The following is a 21,258-nucleotide window of genomic DNA, read 5'->3' as shown; positions in this document are numbered from 1 at the left end:
AATAGTTACACTTAAGTATTAATTCTTTTTTTTGGCACGGCAATAATACCAAATATTTGTTCATTTTAAAAGATAATTATTTCAAATATTCCTTGAATAACTTTTAAAATCTATAAAATCAATTTTAAATTATTAAAATCTAAAAAATTATATGGAAAAATAGAAAGAATAAAAAAAATTTGAATTTATATTTAAGGGTAAATATTCCTTAAATTATTATGAAAAAATATATAAAATCAATTTTAATTTATAAAAGCATATAAATAACTAATAAAAATTAAATAAATATAAAAATAAAAATAATTGAATTTATATTTAAGTGCCACTATTTGAACCATTTTACAAAACACGGGATCTTAAAAATAATTTGTCAAAATACAGTGTCCAAATAAATAATAAGACAAAACACATAGTCTAAAAAGTATAAACCCTATTTATTTATATCATTTGATATCTATTTATACCATTTTAAAAAATATATATATATATATATTCTTTTTGACTTTGTGTTTAACCAAATAGTTCAAAATAATCCCTTAAAAATAATTTTGACCAATTTTTTTTTAATATAGCTAATTTTTTTTTTATTTTTATTAAAGATTGAATTCTAAATTATATTTTATTAATTTAAAAAATAATAAATATTAATTGCTTAAAACTATTAAAAAATAATTCTTGGCTTAGAGTTCCCATAGGATAATCAAGCTTAAAATATTATTTGTCATCATCTACCTTTATCTAAGCCGTTTATTATAAGCTTTGAAAGTCTTTTTTATTTTTGAGCATGTTTTATCTATATTAGTAAAGAATAGTAATTAGCAAGCTTATGGAATAATAGATTTTACTGGTTGAATGTGAGATTCTAGCATGTATAAATTGATTAAAATGCTTGTTATTTATTGTTCATTATTAGGAGAACATAACCTGCCATATGCTACGCAAAGCAGATACACTTGTAATATTGCTCCGGATAACTCACAAAAGTGTCTTCATATGCCTCAAAACTTTTTGGGTACTCTTATATACTTGAAATAAATACTTTGAACAAAAAAAAAAAAAATTATAGATGTTTATACCATAAGTCAACCGGTTGACTTTAGTGAAATTATTATGTTTTCGTGCCTAGTTAATTTCACTATATATTTAACCAATTCTAGTTATGGATTTCTTTTCTCCTCCTAGCTCCATTATCTTCTCACTTTGGATCACTAACTTGGAGGATGGAGAGTCACATCTTTGTTTTGTTTTGTTTGGTTTGGTGAACAAATACATAGTCAACTGTTCTTATTGTTTGATGCGTCTAGCTAACATGCCTAGGATAGGACTTAATTATTATTTGAGTGAAATGGAGTTTCCTCCTTTCCGGAATTGCCCTCTGCTTTGCAATGAGCTTTGTGATGTGAATGCAAACTTAATTATTTTATTTTCAGTGTGCAAGCATTCACAAAAATGTAACTTGAATTTTAACCATTTTGTAACTTCGACCATAGGCATGGACAGGGCTGGCCCTGGGCATAGGCGGGCTAGGCCCGTGCCTAGGGCCCACTGTTGGGAATTTATTTAGGGCCACAATTGTATATATAAATGTGTGTTGGGTCATCATATAAATGAGTCAAATTTATGTGGTCTATTTTGGAATAAAGTTTATGACTTAAGGGCATGATTGTCATGATTTTAATATGTGGATACCATAAAAGCAATTTCTGATTTAATGAGGGGCCAAATTAGAAATAGTAAATAAAGATTAGTTACTGATTTGTCAGTTATTAATAAAGAGGTAATGGTCCCCAATTTGCATCGTATCTTTTCACTCTTGAATCCCCATCATCAAGAGACAAAAGTTTCAGAGAAAGTTTTGATGCAAAATTGGAAGATCATACCACTCTAAAATCGATTCTATGGACTTCGGTACGCTTCCGCTAATCTTTGGCTATTTATTGTTTGATTCTCTTGAATTAATTAGGGCTAAATACAGATTAAAGTTTTTCTAACATGTGGTATCAAGAGCATCCCTAAATTAGTTCTTGAGAATTTATGGTATTATTGGTCTTCCATGAAATTCTTTTTGCAGTTGTGCATATGTATATTTTTATTTGAGATTAAATTTGTCAATGAGTTATTCATTCCATTACTATGCGTGCGATATATCAGACTTTGAATCGGCATTGTTAGGAATATATGCGTGCGATTATGGTTCTTTGTGCGATTATGCGTGCGATTACTGGAATGAAGTTCTTATATATATACTTACGTTTGGCAATTATGTTCTGTGGCATATATGTATTCATAAATCAAGGGCATATACATATATATGAATACCCATTACGATTCAGTATATTATTGTTGATTGCATAACTTCATGGAAATCAGTATTGGTGTACTATATTGTGGTTAATCAATGGCTTTGTTTTGTTCTTATATGGATATGCTTTAATCTGTTTACAAAACAGATTACGTTTTTTGTTTTTTATATAAATATATATATATAAAAAGAATAAAACAAAATACCAACTACAGTTTATTTTGTTTTGTTTTTTTTTGTTTTGTATATGGATATATATATTTTTTTATTGGGTTTTCATTATTATTATTATTTTAATAATAATAATAATACAGTAATAATTGAATTCAAATTTTGGTTTTAAGAATTTATTAAAGATATCTAATATTTAGTTCAATTAATTGAAACAAAATATCACCAAAGTGATCTCTTTTGTGTAGATTAATTTAATAAAAATATCAAGATAATTGTATGTATGTAATTCATGTGTTTATTAATTGACCCAAAGGTAAGTTAATATTTGACAGAGTTTCATACATACATATGGTGATAAATGTGTGACAATTATAAGGTATTTTTTGTGTGAATAATATGTTAGTCCAAAGATTGCATATTATTTGACATAATTTATTGTCAATGTTTGATCGCTATAACAAGAGTACCGCTTACAATTAATATTATTGTCCAAAGACTTGATATTAATGATGTGTTTGGTATCTTGAGATGGGATTAACCATAATTTGAATTTATTGTTTTATTTGGATTCTTATATGAGCATGTTATTTATGTAATTGTATTGTTCTATTTTCAGCTGTTGCTACTGTATCTGCTAATCTTAATTCAGTGCCGGTCCTTAATGGTAGTAACTTTAAGGACTGGAAGGAGAACATTTTTATTGTTCTTGGCTGCATGGATCTTGACCTTGCATTAAGGATGGATCGACCTGCTTCTCTTACAGATGCTAGTACCTCCGAGCAAAGGAGGATTTATGAGAAGTGGGATCGTTCAAACCGCATGAGTCTTATGATCATCAAGCGCGGCATACCTGAGGCTTTTAGGGGTGCGGTGTCTGAGGAGGTCACCGATGCCACAACTTTCCTTGCTGAAATTGAGAAACGCTTTGCAAAAAGCGATAAGGCGGAAACAAGTACTCTTTTAAAGAAACTTATTTCCATGAGGTTTAAGGGCAAGGAAAACATAAGGGAGTACATTGTGGAAATGTCTCACCTTGCTTCAAAGTTGAAGGCACTAAAGCTTGAGCTTTCGGATGACTTGCTTGTGCATTTAGTGCTTATCTCTCTTCCTCCACAATTCAGTCAATTCAAGGTCAGTTACAACTGTCAAAGGGAGAAGTGGACTCTTAATGAGCTCATTTCATTTTGTGTTCAAGAGGAAGAAAGATTGAAGCAAGAGAAGACTGAAAGTGCTCATTTGGCAAGCACCTCTACAGATAAGGGCAAGAAAAGGAAATCTGAGAATGAAGCTGCTAAGGGTCCAACCCAAAAGAAACAATAGAAGGATTCAGATGGTTGTTTCTTTTGTAACAAGCCTGGACATGTGAAGAAAAATTGTACCAAGTATCACGCATGGCATGCAAAGAAAGGTACATTTCTTACTTTGGTCTGTTCTGAGGTAAATTTAGCTTCAGTACCAAGAAACACTTGGTGGTTAGATTCTGGTGCTACTACTAACATCAGTGTTTCAATGTAGGGTTGCCTGAGTTACCGAAAGCCAAGTGATGCTGAAAGAAGCATTTATGTGGGAGACGACAAGTCGGTGAATGTGGAAGCAATAGGGCATTTTAGGTCGTTGTTAAGTACTGGTTACTATTTGGACTTAATAGATACTTTTGTTGTACCGTCATTTAGGCGGAATTTGGTTTCTGTTTCTTGTTTGGACAAATTAGGTTATTGTTGTTCATTTGGAAACAACTGCTTTAGTTTATCTATTAATTCAAATACTGTTGGAACCGGTTCTCTTATGGTTTATGACAACTTATATTTGCTTGACACCGTTGCTTCTTATAATGAAACCTTAAATGTGGAATCACGTGGTACTAAGCGTAAAATAGATAATGAAAAATCAAGTTCCTTATGGCACAAACGGTTAGGTCACATCTCTAGAAATAGAGTTGAGCGACTTGTGTCTGATGGAATTTTGGATTCAATTGATTTTTCAGACTTTGATGTTTGCATTGAATGCATCAAAGGCAAACAGATCAAAACAAAGAAATTAGGTGCGAAAAGAGCTATGGACGTCTTAGAGTTGATACATACGGACATTTGTGGGCCATTTCCTACACCTTCTTGGAATGGTCAACAATATTTTGTATCATTCATAGATGATTACTCGAGATATGCGTACCTATTTCTACTTCATGAAAAGTCTCAAGTCTTGGACGTGTTCAAATCTTTTAAGGCTGAAGTTGAGAATCAACTTAGCAAAAGAATAAAGCAAGTCAGGTCTGACCGTGGTGGTGAGTACTATGGTAGATATGACGGATCAGGTGAACAACGTCCAGGACCTTTTTCCAGATATCTAGAGGAGTGTGGAATTGTCCCACAGTACACTATGCCGGGATCTCCTAGCATGAATGGTGTTTCTGAAAGACGAAATCGTACTCTTAAAGATATGGTAAGGAGTATGATCAGTCATTCAACCTTACCAGAATCACTCTGGGGAGAGGCACTTAAGACAGCAGCCTACATTTTGAATAGGGTACCAACTAAAGCAGCTGCAAAAACACCTTATGAGCTTTGGACGGGGCGAAAGCCTAGCCTTAAGCTCTTTCATGTTTGGGAATGTCCAGCTGAAGCTAGGCCTTATAGGCCAAATGAAAAGAAGCTGGAACCCAAAACTGTGAGCAGCTACTTTATTGGATATTCTAAGCGATCTAGGGGTTTCAAGTTTTATGATCCCATAGTAAGGAATATATTTGAAACGGGAACTACAAAGTTTTTTGAGGATATTGAGTTTGGGGGGAGAAATACGGTTAAGGACTTTGTTTTTGAGGAGGATTTAGAATCAACCACTCTTCTTGAAGATGAGTTGATTTCTATTCCATTAGTTGCTTTTGACAATGTTCAGGATTCCAATCCTGATATTGATCAAGTTTTAGATCAAGAGCAACCAAACATAGTCAATCAAACCCCAGAGGTACAAACTCAACAACCTCAATAACAAGTGCCTTTGCGACGATCCACTAGAGAAAGAAGAAATACTATTAATCCAGATGAATACATAGTGTATCTTCAAGAACATGAGGATGACATTGGAATGATGGAAGATGATCCAATCAACTTTCATCAGGCCATGAAAAGTTCTAACTCTCAAAAGTGGAATGAAGCAATGAATGAAGAGTATAAGTCTATGCAAGACAATAAAGTTTGGGAGCTTGTCCTATTACCAGAAGGAAAGAAACCGATTGGTTGCAAATGGATTTTTAAGACAAAACGGGATTCAAAAGGTAATGTGGAAAGGTATAAAGCTCGTCTTGTAGCAAAAGGATATACTCAAAAGGAAGGGATTGACTTTAAGGAGACCTTTTCTCCAGTTTCATCAAAGGACTCTTTTAGGACAATCATGGCACTTGTTACACATTATGATTTAGAGCTTCATCAAATGGATGTGAAAACAGCATTTCTCAATGGAAACATTGATGAAACAATATATATGATGCAGCCTGAAAACTTTGTGTCAGGAGACCCAAAGAAGATGGTTTGCAAATTGACCAAATCCATTTATGGGCTCAAACAAGCTTCCCATCAATGGTACCACAAATTTCATCAAGTGATTCTCTCGTTTGGTTTTGAGATCAATGTTGTTGATGATTGTGTGTATCACAAGTTCAGTGGGAGTAAACACGTTTTCCTGGTTTTGTATGTTGATGACATACTGCTTGCCACAAATGATATAGGCATGTTGCACGAAACCAAGAGATTTCTGTCAATAAATTTTGAGATGAAAGATCTTGGTGACGCCTCTTTTGTTTTAGGAATTCAAATACATCGAGACCGTTCTCGGGGTATTCTTGGATTATCACAAAAGAGCTATATCGATAAAGTACTCAAAAGGTTTGGCATGCAAGATTGTAGACCAGGTGATACCCCTGTCGTTAAAGGAGACAAATTTAGTCTTAAGCAATGCCCTAAAGCAAGCCTTGAAATTCAAGAAATGCAAAAGATTCCCTACGCTTCAGCTGTTGGGAGTCTAATGTATGCTCAAGTTTGTACGCGTCCGGATATAGCGTACATTGTTGGAGTGTTAGGCAGATACTTAAGCAATCCAGGAATTGATCACTGGAAAGCAACCAAAAAGGTTATGAGATATTTGAAGAAAACAAGAGATTACATGCTCACATATAGGAGGTCAGATCACTTTGAGATCATTGGATATTCTGACTTCGACTTTGCGGGATGCCAAGATAGTAGGAGATCCACTTCGGGCTACATATATCTGTTAGGTGGTGGAGCTATATCATGGAGGAGTGCAAAACAAACACTCATAGCTTCATCCACCATGGCAGCAGAGTTTGTTGCATGTTATGAGGCATCCAACCAAGGTATATGGCTGAGAAACTTTGTCACCGGGCTGCGCATTGTGGATGGAATTGAAAGACCACTTAAGTTGTATTGTGACAATAAGTCAGCTGTATTGTATTCAAACAACAACAGGAGCTCGACAAAGTCAAAACATATTGACATCAAGTTCCTTGTTGTAAAAGAAAGGGTACAGAGTGGACAGATTTGTATAGAACACTTAGGTACAAACTCCATGATTGCAGACCCCCTTACTAAGGGTTTGCCGCCCAAGGTCTTTCATGAGCATACTGCTCGTATGGGTGTTTTAGAGTATGAGGATATCTAGATTCAGTGGGAGTTTGTCTTTATTATCCTTTGTGTTTTTTATGTGTTTCATGAAACTTGTATAATTGGATATTTTTCTGATCAGAAATTATGTTATTCAGTTTATTTCACTTTGTACATTAAGCTAAAGTTTTGATCTCTATAAAGTAAAGTAGGACCAATTGAAAATTGACATGAATAGATCACCATGCATGTAATTTTCATACCGCATTATCATGATTGATCTATGTCATTTAACTGTATCGATATATGTGACCATTGATGGGTTTAGTTGTGATTGATACAACGAAAATCGCTTTGATCCTATGTTGATATAGTTAATGGACGAGATTGCACATGCCTATGGTTATGATGATAAAGTTATGAGCTCAATAAGGTTAACACATTTATATGTATACATATGTGGCCCAGTGGGAGATTGTTGGGAATTTATTTAGGGCCACAATTGTATATATAAATGTGTGTTGGGTCATCATATAAATGAGTCAAATTTATGTGGTCTATTTTGGAATAAAGTTTATGACTTAAGGGCATGATTGTCATGATTTTAATATGTGGATACCATAAAGGCAATTTCTGATTTAATGAGGGGTCAAATTAGAAATAGTAAATAAAGATTAGTTACTGATTTGTCAGTTATTAATAAAGAAGTAATGGTCCCCAATTTGCATCGTATCTTTTCACTCTTGAATCCCCATCATCAAGAGACAAAAGTTTCAGAGAAAGTTTTGATGCAAAATTGGAAGATCATACCACTCTAAAATCGATTCTATGGACTCTGGTACGCTTCCGCTAATCTTTGGCTATTTATTGTTTGATTCTCTTGAATTAATTAGGGCTAAATACAGATTAAAGTTTTTCTAACACCCACCCCTACCCAGGGCCCAAAAATATCATGTAAACTCTTAAGTGTGTTCAAAGAAAAAAAAATATTAAATAAGGTCCGCCCAGCAGCCTTTCCCCTTCCCAGCTGGTGTTCAAGAAAAAAAAAATTTAAATAAGGCCCAGCAGCCTTTCCTTATATTGAAATTTATAAGTTTATGTAATGAATTATTGGTTTGGAATGTATTTATATTACTAAATATTAGTTTAATTTTATTTAAAATTACATAAAAAAAATTACATATACAAAAGGGCCTATTTTTTTCAAATTTATTAAAACCGTCTTAGGCCCACTTTTTTTCAGGGTCGGCCCTGGGCATGGATGATGTCTTTAAAAAATTCAAATATACTCGTTGATAAAAAAAATTGCCGAAAATTCATCAAAGTACTGGGTGCACCAAGAAGCATATATTATTTATGATGTATGAAATAGTTTAAATATTTTAAAATTGAGAACTTTACAAAAATATGGGAAAAAATACATTACTTTTTATATTTGTGGGCATTAAAGTTATGCCACAAAATATGGTAATTCCAACAAAAAAAAAAATAAATATGGGAATCCCACAAAATACTATGAACAAAATAATAAAAAAATACACACACTCTCTCTCTTACTTTCCTCTTTCTCTCCATCCCTCACGTATTCTTCACTTGCTCTCTCCATTTTTCTCACAACAATGGCAGCCAACCATGACAGCCAGCCATTTTCTCTCACAACAATAGGAGCTCTCTCACACCAGCAAATGGACGACGTTTCTCCAGTCACCGCCGACGCCATCTCCGATTCGTATTCCTCTTCGCATTCTTCTTCGTTTTCTTCTTCTTCTTCTTCTTCTTCTTTTTTACGTTCTTCTGCATCTTCTTTGTTGTTTTAGATCTGTTTTTTCTTTTCTTTTCAGATCTGGTTTTCTTTTACAAATCTGGTTTTTTTTCTTCTAAATCTGTCTAAGTAACTAGTTACTGTCATAATTCTGTTTTGTTTTTCAGATCTGAGTTTTTTGTAGAGTTAGCTGTAACCAGTTACCTTATTTAATTTCCTTCTTCATGGTTGTTTTTAAATATGATTTTGTTTTTTAGATCTGGTTTAAGTAACCAGTTACTGTCACGATTTTATTTTATTTTTCGGATCTGAGTTTTTTTGTGGACCTAGTAGTAACCATTACCTTATTTAATCTCATTCTTTGTGTTATTTTTAAATATGATTTTATTTTTCAGATTTGGTTTTCTTTATAAAACTACCTAAGTAACCAGTTTCCTTCTTCGATCTTCTTCTTCTTGGTTATTTTCATATCTAATTTTGTTTTTCAGATGTAGTTGTTTTTTTTTTGTTTTAAAGATTTGGCTAAGTAACTAGTTACTAATTAATTGTTATTTTGATAGGGGTAACCAGTTACCACCTTCTTCTTCTTCTTCTACTACTACTTCTCAGATTAATTTTTTATTTTCTGAGTTTTTTTTTTCCTAGGTTTGGCTCAGTAACTAGTTATCAATCAGTTATTTTAATAGGGGTAACCGGTTACCTTCTTCTTCTTTACTGAATGTATTCTGATCTGTTTTTTTTTCTTCCAAATCTGTCAGTAACTAGTTACAATTCACTCGAGTACTTGTTGCCATGACAGTTAAAATTGATAGTAGTAACCGTTTACTGCCACATTACTAAAAAATCTAAATTTATTTTTATAGTGGTAACCAGTTATTATTTAAAATGAAATTAAATGACATATATACATCTCCAACAATAATCCAAAACATACATATGTATAATGACATATCCCAGGCATCATCATCATCATCACCACTAAAAGTCATTCTCATCACCTCATATTTGAATGTATATATAAAATTAATATAATAACAATAATAATACATCCATATATATATAAATGTGTACTATTTTATAATCTTGTATATATACATATAAAAATAATAATAGCAATAATATATGTATATATATAATGGAAAAAATTATATAGTTTAATGTATACGACTAATTGTATATATATATGTATATATATTATTAACTTAAATATGATTAAAAAAATATAGTAATAAAAATATCCCACAATTAAAAAAAATCAATATTGAAATTATATGGTATATTTTAATAAAATTACAAAAATATGGGAAAAGAATCCCATAAAAATGTAAATAAATAAATTATGCCATACAAAACTTAAGAGAAAAAAAATGCCATATTTATCAAAGTTTTAAAAAAAATCCCATAATTCATGTAATTTCCTCTTTAAAATTGTACACACACTATAGAGTTATTCATATAACCAAAAATATTTAAAAAAAGGAAATATGCACTACACACTCCTCTCACCTATAGTATATAAATATAGGACAATTATTCTACACTGGCTTCACTTTAAGTCCTATCGGTGGGGCTCTCATATTTATCAACCCGTGAACAGTTTTCGGCACGAATTTTTTTTATGACCGTGTATATTGTAGCTATTTAGTGCATCCTGCAAATTTTCAGAAAATTTCAAATAATTTACAGTACCGAAAACTAGATTCAAACATGTTGCTTTCCACACGCATAAAAAAAAGTAGTCACACGTGCAACAGCATGTTTGAACTTAGTTTTCAGTACTGTAAATTATTCAGAATTTTCTGAAAATTTGCAGGATGCTCTAAATAGCTACAATATACACGGTCATAAAAAAAATTCGCGCCGAAAACTGTTCACGGGTCGAGAACACTGAGAGCCCCACCAATAAGGCTTAAAGTGAAGTCCGTTATAGGAGAACTCCCCTATAAATATATATACTACATACCTTCACCTTCCACTAAAATCTAGTAATACATGGTCTCTTATACTATCATAAGCAGAATTGGCATTACTACCTCCACTGTCATTGTCTTTACGAGCAATCAAATATTCAGTCTCTTCCAAATGGTCAATCAATGGATCATCCTCATTAGCCCAAGGATGCTTTCCCATTTTCCTTAGCCCTTCCAATTCAACTGCCACTTCTTTCATCGAAGGCCTATCTTCACCATTAACACTCAAGCACATCTTAGCAATCATAGCCACTCCCATAACTTGCTCTTTATAATTATTTGCAATATCACCCTCAACCACAACTATTTCAAACAATCTATCCCTTTTCAATGAACACAAGAAATGCATAGCCAAACTCCTCTCCTCTTCCAATCTATCAAAAGAGATTGCTTTCTTTGCCGTTAACAATTCGACAAGAACAACTCCAAAGCTATAAACATCACTCTTTTCAGTCAGTTGGTTTGTGTGCAAGTACTCTGGATCTAAGTATCCGAGAGTACCTTGCACCATGGTGGCCAACTCCACTTGATCTTGGGGAACCAACTTTGAAGCTCCGAAATCAGACACTTTTGCAGTGAAATTGTCTAGAAGTATGTTCGAAGGCTTCACATCTCTATGAATGATTGGTGTTGAGGCCGCCGAGTGAAGATAAGCCAAAGCTTCAGCTGCTTCGGCTGCTATTCCCAAACGAGTTTCCCAACTCAACTTGATGGATTTTTCTCTTTCGTGTATGTGTTCGGAGAGAGTCCCATTTGGGACAAATTCATACACAAGTAAAGGAACTTGGGTCTCCAAACAACATCCCAAGAGTTTGACAATATTTTTGTGGTTGATTTGGGATAGAACAACTACCTCGTTGATGAATTGTTCGGTTTGGTTCTGGTCAATGAGCTTTGACTTTTTTATAGCTACTATTCTATTGTCTGGTAAAAAACCCTTGTAGACTGTGCCGAAACCACCTCGGCCAATGATTGTGGTCTCATCATAGTTATTTGTTGCTTTGATGAGCTCTTTTTCTGTGAAGATTTTAGCCGTTGATGATGAGTTATCTTCTTGTCCAGACAGTTTTTGCTTTAGAATCAAACCACCGTTTTGTTGAAAAAACTTTTCTTTGAGTTGCATTAGCTTTCTTTTCTTTAGGACTAAGTAGAACCAAGAGCTACTGATGAACAAGGCAATAAAGCCAATTGCTACACCTATATATTCCAAAATTAACTATAAGCAACATTAGAAATCTAGTTAAAAGTAAAATCATTTATATATATATTAATTTTATTTATGTACTAAATTAATGTTAATATGTAATTAATAGCGTACCAATGCAAATTTTAATGAGTGGAAATTGGCTTCGGCTTCGTTCCTTGCAAATATAAGCTCCTGGTATATTCTCGCAGTACTGACTTTTGGTACAATTAATTGGTCCTGGGCCTAGGCATTCATTTGTTTCTGCAAATTCAATAAAAATAAAATTAAAAAATTAATACGATTAATATATAATGTTCTAAATAAATATAAATAACCCCTTAAAAAAGTAAATGGTATTGTACAAATAATTTACAATTTTTTAAGTAAATAATCATTAATATAAAAAAATAGAGGAATTATAGTGAATGACAAAAAATAATGGTATAAAAAAGCTAATGTCATGCCCCAAGTGAATATTAAGGTTTACAAAAAAAAAACCGACCGATTTAGATCGTGGTTCGGTCGGTTAAAACCGCCCAAACCGAACTTGATTTTTTTTATTTATTTTTTAAATAATTTTTAAGGAAATTTAAGTTAAAAAATGTAGATTATTTGGAATCCATTTTTTAGCTTTTATTTTTAATATGAATTTGATTCATTTAATTTGTTAACTTAAAGATTTTAACTTTATGATTTGAAAACCTAAATACATGGTTACAATGTTATATCTACAAATTCGGAACCTAACTATATTCGGTTGGTTTCGGTTTGTACGGTCAGTTTGCGACCAACTTATAAACCGACCGCTTAATGTCGGTTTTCGCCAAGATAGTTTCAGCGGTTTTCGGTTCCGTCAGAATCTGTTTTTTCAGTGTTTGGACAGTCGGTTTGAGCGGTTTATTCGGTGTTTTGGATTTTTTGCACAGCAAGCTAAAAATGTTAAAGATGGTAAGGGTAAATGTTGAATTTTGCTATACTAATTTATTGTATTGGGTCGTTTGTTGATCTTTTTAAAAACTGAGACATTTATCTAAATAATGATTGTTTTGCGGGCTATTTCGCTCGTTGCTCTGTATAAATATGAGAGTAAATATTTTTTTCCTTGGTAATTTATTGTATTTTACTATTAAAGTATTGTTCTATTTGTTTCGAATAATTAGTGTTTAGATTTAATAATTTTAGCATCTTTTATAATTTATTTCTTCATATATATTTTTCCTTTTGATATGTAAAAATAATATTTATTATAGGATAGTTTTCTAAAGAAATAAATAACCAATTAAAATCATATAGGTTACTTTTCCTAGTATACCAATAAATTATATGAGTTGTCAAATTCTTATATATTAAATAAATTTGCAAGCTATATAATATGATATGAAAGTAAAACCTTTTCTTTTTTCAAAAGAGAAATGTTATATATCTTTGCTTTGAATTGGCCGTGTTTAAATTAAAGTATTTTAGAATCATTTATAATTTATTTCTTTACCAATTTATATATCTTTTTCCATTAGATTCAATTCAACCATAAGAAAGTGAAGGATGATCAATGATTGATATTGAAATATTTATCCTATAGAACTTTTTATTTAAAATTTTGTATATATGAATAATTAATTGCAGACGAATTTTTTGGAAACACCAGTAATATATTCTTAATTTCTTATATCAAAACTTATTTTTTTCTACTTCTCCCCTAACTTTTTGTTATCAATTTATAATTATGTTATTTTTTAAATATAATTTTTATATTTTGGTACTTATGAAAAATTAGTGGAAACTACTTAAATAATTTTGTACTCTCACTTACCTAATTTTAATTATTTTTTTTTTAAAAATAAACTTCGTCTAAAAGTTCTACTAGTTATTTGAATTTTTCGATCCAATAAGTATTTAAATTGCTAGACACTATTTTGTATAATTTTTAGATATTTTTTTAATAAATAAATATATTGTAAAATAATTATTTAACTTTTCAGCCGGCTAGTTAAAAATGTGTACCTTTGCAACCGGTAGGGAGATAGGGGTTGCCGTCGTAACCCTCCGCACACCTACACTGGTACTGAGTCTCACTGCCATCAACGGCGGTGGGCTCGAAGACAGTGTTGTTTCCACCACAAGCACAAAACGACTCGTTTCGAGCTTCGGTTCGACAGGGCGCGTCCTTCTGGATCGTCCAATCAGCAACCACCGGCAGCTGTTTCTCCGGGAAATCGTCCAAAAAAGCCCGAGAAAACTTGAAATGATTTCGCTTTACAACAAAGGCATACGTACAAGGGTTAAAGCTCATAACGCTTTGATGTCTGTTGAAGCTTTTAGGATTTATAGTCAGCCTTTTGAGTCGTCCCTTAGGCAAATCTGTCTGACAGCACCCGATTCCCGAGCAACCATCGTCGTCCGTCACGTCACGGCGGTTGTTGCATATGGACATGCAGCCCATGGAGTAGTTGGTTCCGTTCTCAAAGCCGTTGAGAAAGGCGTAGGAGTCGCAGCCCAGGACGACGAAGTTGTTCTTGGAGCCGGAGACGGTGAGGGTCGAGACGTTGAGGCTGGGAGTGTTTGACCGGACCTGATGACCCGACTCGTTGAAGCATTTTCGGGCGACGAACCAGTTGATGGTTATCTCGTGGAGTTGGACGGAAATGTTGGTGACGACGAGGTTTCTGCCGTAGATCGGAGTAGGTCGTCCGGTGGAGTTATCATTTTCACATCTGATACTGAAGTTTCTGTTGAGATAACAATCTTCAGAGAGACCAAACGGGTATGGGATGTCCACATCTCCGCATCTACTCCGGCAACCGGGCAAAGCGAGCTGATCATCATCTGCCGCCGTTGATTTTACGATGGCAATGAAGATGCATATGACTGTGAATAAATAAGGTACCGATCGGAAGAAGGAGAGCTTATAATTAGCGTCCATTTTCGTTGTGTGTTATGTTCTTCTTCTCTTCTGTATACAATATCAATATTTATAGGACATGGATATGGTCGATCGGTCAAATTACGTGGCTTCTTCTGCTACAGTACTACTACTTGTCTTGTCTTGTATATAACTATATATATAATATATATATATATATATACACACACAACAACTTAGTTGATCGGGTTTATATATATATTCAATTCATTTTCCTGTTAAAATTTAGAGAAGTGGTCTAAAACATTCAAAGAGTCAATAGAAAAATTTAGAAAATTGATAGAATTTTAGACCGAAATTATTTGGTAAAAAATAATCAAAAGTAGACAAAGTAAAAAATTACTTAAAAAATTACAATTTTTACCGATTTCTCGTGTGTGTGTATATATATATATATATAAATGAAGCCGGAGAGAGATACATTTGAAAAGTTATTGATAACTAGAGTGTTTGATCGAGTCAAATTCTTTTCTTTTCTGATGGAAAGGTCATGCATATATAAGATATGATTAATATTTCATTTAGCAAATAATATGAACCAACCTGGTCTTATAAACTGGCAACACATGTCGTATATATTAGCAAAGATCAGATTAATTATGCCTAATTTATTGTTAGTACGTGTCATTGCATATCCAAAATGGTATAGCTCTATATACGTTACTCGAAATACCATCTTTTTCACTCCAGGATTAAAAACTTTGGGAATTTTGCCAAAGTAGAAAGTTTTGTAATGCTCATTATAATATAAAATGTTTAATTTGAATATTACAAGAAATTAAAAGTCATCAGGTTCCCAAATTTGTGATGTGCTACTGCTGCATATTGGAACTTTCTAAAGTTTTCAACCAGGCAATACCAAGAAAAGTAACTGACTCAATTCTCTTTTTGTTACTGTTTCTAACTTTTGTTGTCAGATTATGTGGATTCCTCCAAATGCCAATGATGCGGCTAATGTATTAGCTAAATGGGGATTTTCTATTTGTTTTTTTTTTTACTACCACTGATTTTTTTTTAGAAAAATATTAGCTTATGTTTTAAAAATTACTATTTTCAAAATTTTTTATTTTAAAAAATACAGTATAAAAAAGTAATATATTAAAAAATAATAATTAAACAACAATTAAATAGCAACTCACTGTATATTAATACGTTCAAAAGCAATAATTGGACAATAACTAAAAGTCAACTCATTACATACTAATACGTTAAAAAAAAAAAATTCAAAATATAATTGATTCATGGGAGTGGGGCAAGGCTTGGCACTAATCATGTTGGTCTTTTGAAGGAGATCAATTGTGTATTTGGTTTGAGATAAGTGGAGACCATGATGCCCCCTAGTTATCTCAAAACCAAGAAAGTATGTGATAGAGCCGAGAGTTTTGAGAGCAAATAAGAACTGAAGTTTTGAGATTATAGTGGAGACATGAGTTGCATTATTTCCTGTAAGCAAAATGTCATCAACGTACACTAGCACATAAACAACAGTTTCACCATCATTGTAGAAAAACAAATAAGTATCAGCCACGGAGTTTTTAAAACCAAGAGCAGCAAGGGAACCTTTGAGTTTATCAAACCATGCCCGGGGTGCCTGTTTTAAGCCATATAGAGCTTTGTTTAACTTACACACAGCTGTTGGATTCTTGGGATCAATAAAACCAGCAGGTTGGTCCATGAAAACTTCCTCCTGAATAGTGCCATTCAAAAAAGCATTGTCTATGTCGATATGTTGGATATCCCAGCTGTTGGTAACAGCCAAAGAAAGGATGACACGAATAGTGAAAGGCTTGACAACCGGGCTGAATGTTTCACAGAAGTCAATACTGGATTGTTGTTGAAAGCCCTTGGCAACAAGACGAGCTTTGTAACGATTGACAGTACCATCTGCATTATATTTGATTCGAAAAACCCATTTATTGTCAACTATGTGCATATGAGACTGTCGAGGTACAAGATGCCAAGTTTGATTTTTCACAAGAACTGTGTTTTCATTTTCCATTGCAGCGTGCCATTTTGGAGAGTTTAAAGCTTGAGCTACTGAGGTTGGTACAGTGTCTTCAGAGGTGGAGCCAATTTGGGACTGAAAGGAAGTGGTGAGAAAGGTTTTTGGTTTGAATATACCGGCTTTAGAGCGAGTTGTCATGGAATGGCCGATGTGTTGGATGGGTTTAGGTACAGTTTCTGGTGCTGCTGAGGGTTGAATAGGCTGTGGGAGTGGAGAGGCAGAGATAGGCAGATTAATTTCGAGTGGCAAGGTCGAGTAAGAGTGATCTGTATCTGATGAAAAATGTGAGAGAGATGAAGAGGAATTTTGAGTTTTACCATGACTGAGTGAAGGTGCTGAACTTGAAGTTGATGCAGCAGGAGATAAGTTGGGGACTGGTGAGCATTGGCCACTATCAACATCAGTGTTTACTAAGCCATCATTTTCCTGCATAGACTGAGATACAAATGGAAGCCATTGATTGTATTTAATTTGGTTAGAGCAGGTATTTATTTCAGAATTTTTGAAGTTAGAGACAGTAAAACCAACTGCAAAAGGGAAGTCTAATTCATTAATTTTGACACTTTGAACAATATAAATACGTCCGGAGGGATGTAGGCATCTGTATCCCTTATGATTGTGACTGTAGCCAAGGAAAACACATTTTGTAGATCTAAAGTCTAATTTGTGTTGGTTATAATCTCTGAGATGAGGAAATGCAGCACATCCAAACACATGCAGAAAATTCAAATTTGGTTTTACTTTGAACAAAACTTCAATGGGAGATTTTTGAATAAGAGTTGGAGTAGACAAGTGATTAATGAGGAAGGTGGCAGTACTGAATGAGTCCCACCAGTAATGAAGAGGCATGGAGGCTTGTGTGAGTAATGTTAATCCTATTTCAACTATGTGGCGATGTTTCCTTTCCGATTTGCCATTTTGTGGATGAGTATGGGGACAAGGATGACTGAAATGTATTCCTAAGCAGTTTAAGAATGACACAAGACTTCTATACTCACCACCCCAATCGGAGTGGAGAGTTTTTATTTTATGATCAAACTTTCTTTCAACAAATTTTTGGAAATTTATGAAAGTTTCTCTAACATCATATTTTAATTTTAGTGGATATATCCAAGTGAAATTGCTGAAATCATCTATAAAGTGGACATAATATCTATATCCATCTTTAGACAATATTGGTGAGGGTCCCCATACATCCGAATGGATGAGTTCAAGTGGTCTGCTGGTAGATTTTGTAGAGGATTGATAGTGCTTATGCTTAGATTTGCCAATATGACAGGCATCACAAAAAGTGGGAAGATTTTTGAAACAAATTTTTTCTTTTTGCAACATGTTTTTCATTACATTTAGATTTGGATGACCAAGTCTCATATGCCAAGCATTGAGGCTGCTGGTATTAGCAGATTGAACAAACAAGGTTTGGACTTGTAACGCCATGGTTACCCCAGAACAGTTACAGTGAACAGTGAACCGGAAATTTGACTCGCTACCCGAGTCCTTTGGTTAAAGACGTGATCTAAGTGCAATTATCAGGTTAAGGTGAAAAACCAGTAAAAAGGAAAGGGTACATTTCATTACGTAAATAAACTGCTCATGAGCCTTTCAAAATGTTTACAAGTAGTTCGTAAAACAAAAGAGTCGCTATTGTTTCAAATTTACAGTCCCCGCCGGCCTAAGCGGCAAAAATAGGGTAAACCCCTAGTCCCTCTGAGAACTCCTTGACCGTGGCGGTCAAGCGGCCCTGTATGTACACAACATCGCCCAAGCTCTCCACTCAGGGTTGGTTAAGCTTCTCCTTTCCTTTACCTGCACCACATAGCACCCATGAGCCAAGGCCCAACAAGAAAACACAATAAGACATGATATAATATCAACAACGATCATAATAACCATTCAGGGCTATCAGTCCAAACAAATAGGTGACAATAGCCAAAATTCACAATAATGAGCATCGCTTCCTCTAGCCATGTGACGATAGGGTCACCAGGGCTTAACTGATAAGTGATTCTTTCATAAGTTTGTTCAGGACAGGTGCATGGTGATTGGTCACCAACATAACCTTCCTCACGACTCTAGAGTCGAAACTATGGACAACGTCCCTTAGCCACGTGACTAACGGTCACCGGGGTCATATACCTTGGCTATAGACATCTGGTCGTAGACCAGGCAAGCACTTATAAGTTCTTCGACCTTAGGGTCGGTCCCGCATTAATGCCATAGAGCCATTCAATGCGTGATCATCGACTTTAGAGTCGGTCCCTCACTAGTCAGTGTCTCAAACAGGTAATCAGCGTTCACTAGCATTTAATATGCAATCCATGTCCACATAAATCAACCAACATGCCTCAATATCAAACCATGCATGTCATATACCTATACAGGGTGCAACTGTGTTCATACACTGTTTTCTTACCTCTGGTTCGAGTGAGAATTATTATATGAACGACCCCTGAGAACGATCAACCTTTAAATTCCTTGACAGTCACCTGGTCATAACCAAAATATAGGATTCATCAATAAAAATGATAACTGAGGATTCCCAAACCAAGATCTAGCCTCCGGGACATCAAACATAACTCAACTAGGTACTAGGTTCAACCCCGAGGCCTAAGGTTTGAATCCCCAAGCTAAAAACATGTTTTTGGCTAAATTTTCCCTGATGGGCCGCGACTCACCCTCCTGACAGAGCCATTTTCACCTTTACAGCCAACACAGGCCGCGGCACACCATAGACAGGCCGCGGCTCATTTCGCAAACCAGCCAAGAAACCAGCACGCACCAGCCAACTCTCCCCTGCGTTTCCCCTTGGAACCAACCCTTCGAACTAACTCCAAACCTCCTCCAAACACTCAATTTAACCTCTAGACAACACCCATAGCTTACCCTCATCAAATCCCAATCAAACCAACACAAAAACTCCCTTTGATTCTCACTTCCCACATCAAAATCATGAACTGAAAACTAAAAGGGAAAACAGAGCATACATGGAAACTAGTGGCTAAAAGCTTACCTCAAGTTCAGGTTATGGTGCTCTTCAACAGTGGAACACTCTCCCAAAGTACCAAGGCCTAGCTCCCAAGCTCAAATCCTCAACAAGATCACAAAATCTCACAAGGAAGATGAAGGAAAGAGAAGGTACGGGAAGAAGAAGGAAATGCCTCTGTTTTACTCTGTTTATTCTACAGCCTTCAAACATCATATATATCCAAGCCAAAAGACTAAAATACCCCTAGGTCTTTTAAAGCTTCTAAAACCACTTCAAGGGTAATTTTGGCACATTCCACTTATCCCGTTAATCATAATTAACACTTCCCAATTCCCGCTAATCTCAATATCCTCAAACACCAATATTTCATATCCCGTTACCCTAAAATCCCCGATAACGCTATAATCATCAATACCACCCCGAGACTCACCCCGAGCCCCGAGCTCAAACCTGTTATGACCAAACCGATAAATCATGTTTAAAGATCGTCTCATGTCGAAATACCCGAACCAATCCACATTATAATGTGGTCTCACAATATATCATAAGCATGCAAACAAATATTCAATTATACCCTCAACGGGCCAAATTACCAAAACACCCCTGTAAACAAATGTGGACTCACATGCATGCAGTTAACATCATATTATAATATAATTCTCATAAACACATTTAATAGCATAATTAAACAGTTATGGCCCTCCCGGCCTACTAATCCAGCCATTAACCATAATAGGGAATCCGGGGCATTACAGGACTGGACTAACATGTTCATTTGATTGACTCTCACAACATGACACTGAGACTGAACTCTTCTTGGAATTTAGAGACATAACAGAGAAACACGAGTGTTGATTTCTTGAGGGACTGGATTGAAAAGATGACTTAGTAAGTTGAAGTTGATAAAGGCCATTGCTAAGCATTCCCTGAGCTAGCTCATTCCTCGTAGCCAGATCCTTTATCACACAATAGTCAGAATAAAACTCAATATAAACAAGGTTATCATTGGTTAGTTGGGATATTGATAATAAATTTTTGGTTATTTGAGGGACATAAAGTATATTATTGAGCTGCAAATGAGAGGATGACTTATGCAGATGCAAGGTATTAGTGCCAATCTCAGTTATCAAAAGGGGGTGCCCATTACCAATGAGAAGTTGAGTGATACCTTTGTTTTCAACCTTGTATTGCAGGTTTTTGCTCCACTATCTATGTACCATGAGTTGTCAAGATGAGCACCATTGGAGGAGGAAGAGTAAAAGGCATATTGACCTTGACCAAGGGATTGCTGGTTTGCATAGGCATTTGAACTGGGCTGATTTGAGCCTGGTGTGGGAGCA

General features: G+C 34.5%; 2 protein-coding genes across 2 annotated transcripts; one reads left to right on the top strand and one right to left on the bottom strand.

Moving 5' to 3' along the window:
* Positions 1-1,345: 1,345 nt before the first annotated feature.
* LOC133823613 (uncharacterized) lies at positions 1,346-3,796 on the top strand. The gene is made up of 2 exons (XM_062256475.1): positions 1,346-1,451; positions 3,093-3,796. Exons 1-2 carry the CDS (start codon positions 1,346-1,348, stop codon positions 3,794-3,796), a joined length of 810 nt encoding a protein of 269 aa, XP_062112459.1.
* A 7,005-nt stretch (positions 3,797-10,801) lies between these two features.
* LOC133822036 (putative wall-associated receptor kinase-like 16) lies at positions 10,802-14,927 on the bottom strand. Its single transcript, XM_062254235.1, has 3 exons — positions 14,009-14,927; positions 12,140-12,268; positions 10,802-12,018 (listed from the first exon to the last, which is right to left on the bottom strand). Exons 1-3 carry the CDS (start codon positions 14,925-14,927, stop codon positions 10,817-10,819), a joined length of 2,250 nt encoding a protein of 749 aa, XP_062110219.1. The 3' UTR covers positions 10,802-10,816.
* Positions 14,928-21,258: the final 6,331 nt, after the last annotated feature.

Source organism: Humulus lupulus, chromosome 3, assembly GCF_963169125.1.
Source record: "Humulus lupulus chromosome 3, drHumLupu1.1, whole genome shotgun sequence".
In the NCBI taxonomy this organism is placed as follows: Eukaryota; Viridiplantae; Streptophyta; class Magnoliopsida; order Rosales; family Cannabaceae; genus Humulus; species Humulus lupulus.
This window is presented reverse-complemented; position numbering and strand designations above follow the sequence as displayed.

What these genes read in the sequence shown, in the direction of transcription:
- LOC133823613 (XM_062256475.1), top strand. Translation starts at nt 1,346, where the DNA reads ATGGAGTTTCCTCCTTTCCGGAATTGCCCTCTGCTTTGCAATGAGCTT. An exon ending in GTGCAAGCATTCACAAAAAT is followed by an intron (nt 1,452 to 3,092) that starts GTAACTTGAATT and finishes TTCTATTTTCAG; the next exon opens with CTGTTGCTACTGTATCTGCT.
- LOC133822036 (XM_062254235.1), bottom strand. Translation starts at nt 14,927, where the DNA reads ATGGACGCTAATTATAAGCTCTCCTTCTTCCGATCGGTACCTTATTTA. An exon ending in TCTCCCTACCGGTTGCAAAG is followed by an intron (nt 12,269 to 14,008) that starts GTACACATTTTT and finishes TTGAATTTGCAG; the next exon opens with AAACAAATGAATGCCTAGGC. An exon ending in ACTCATTAAAATTTGCATTG is followed by an intron (nt 12,019 to 12,139) that starts GTACGCTATTAA and finishes TGGAATATATAG; the next exon opens with GTGTAGCAATTGGCTTTATT.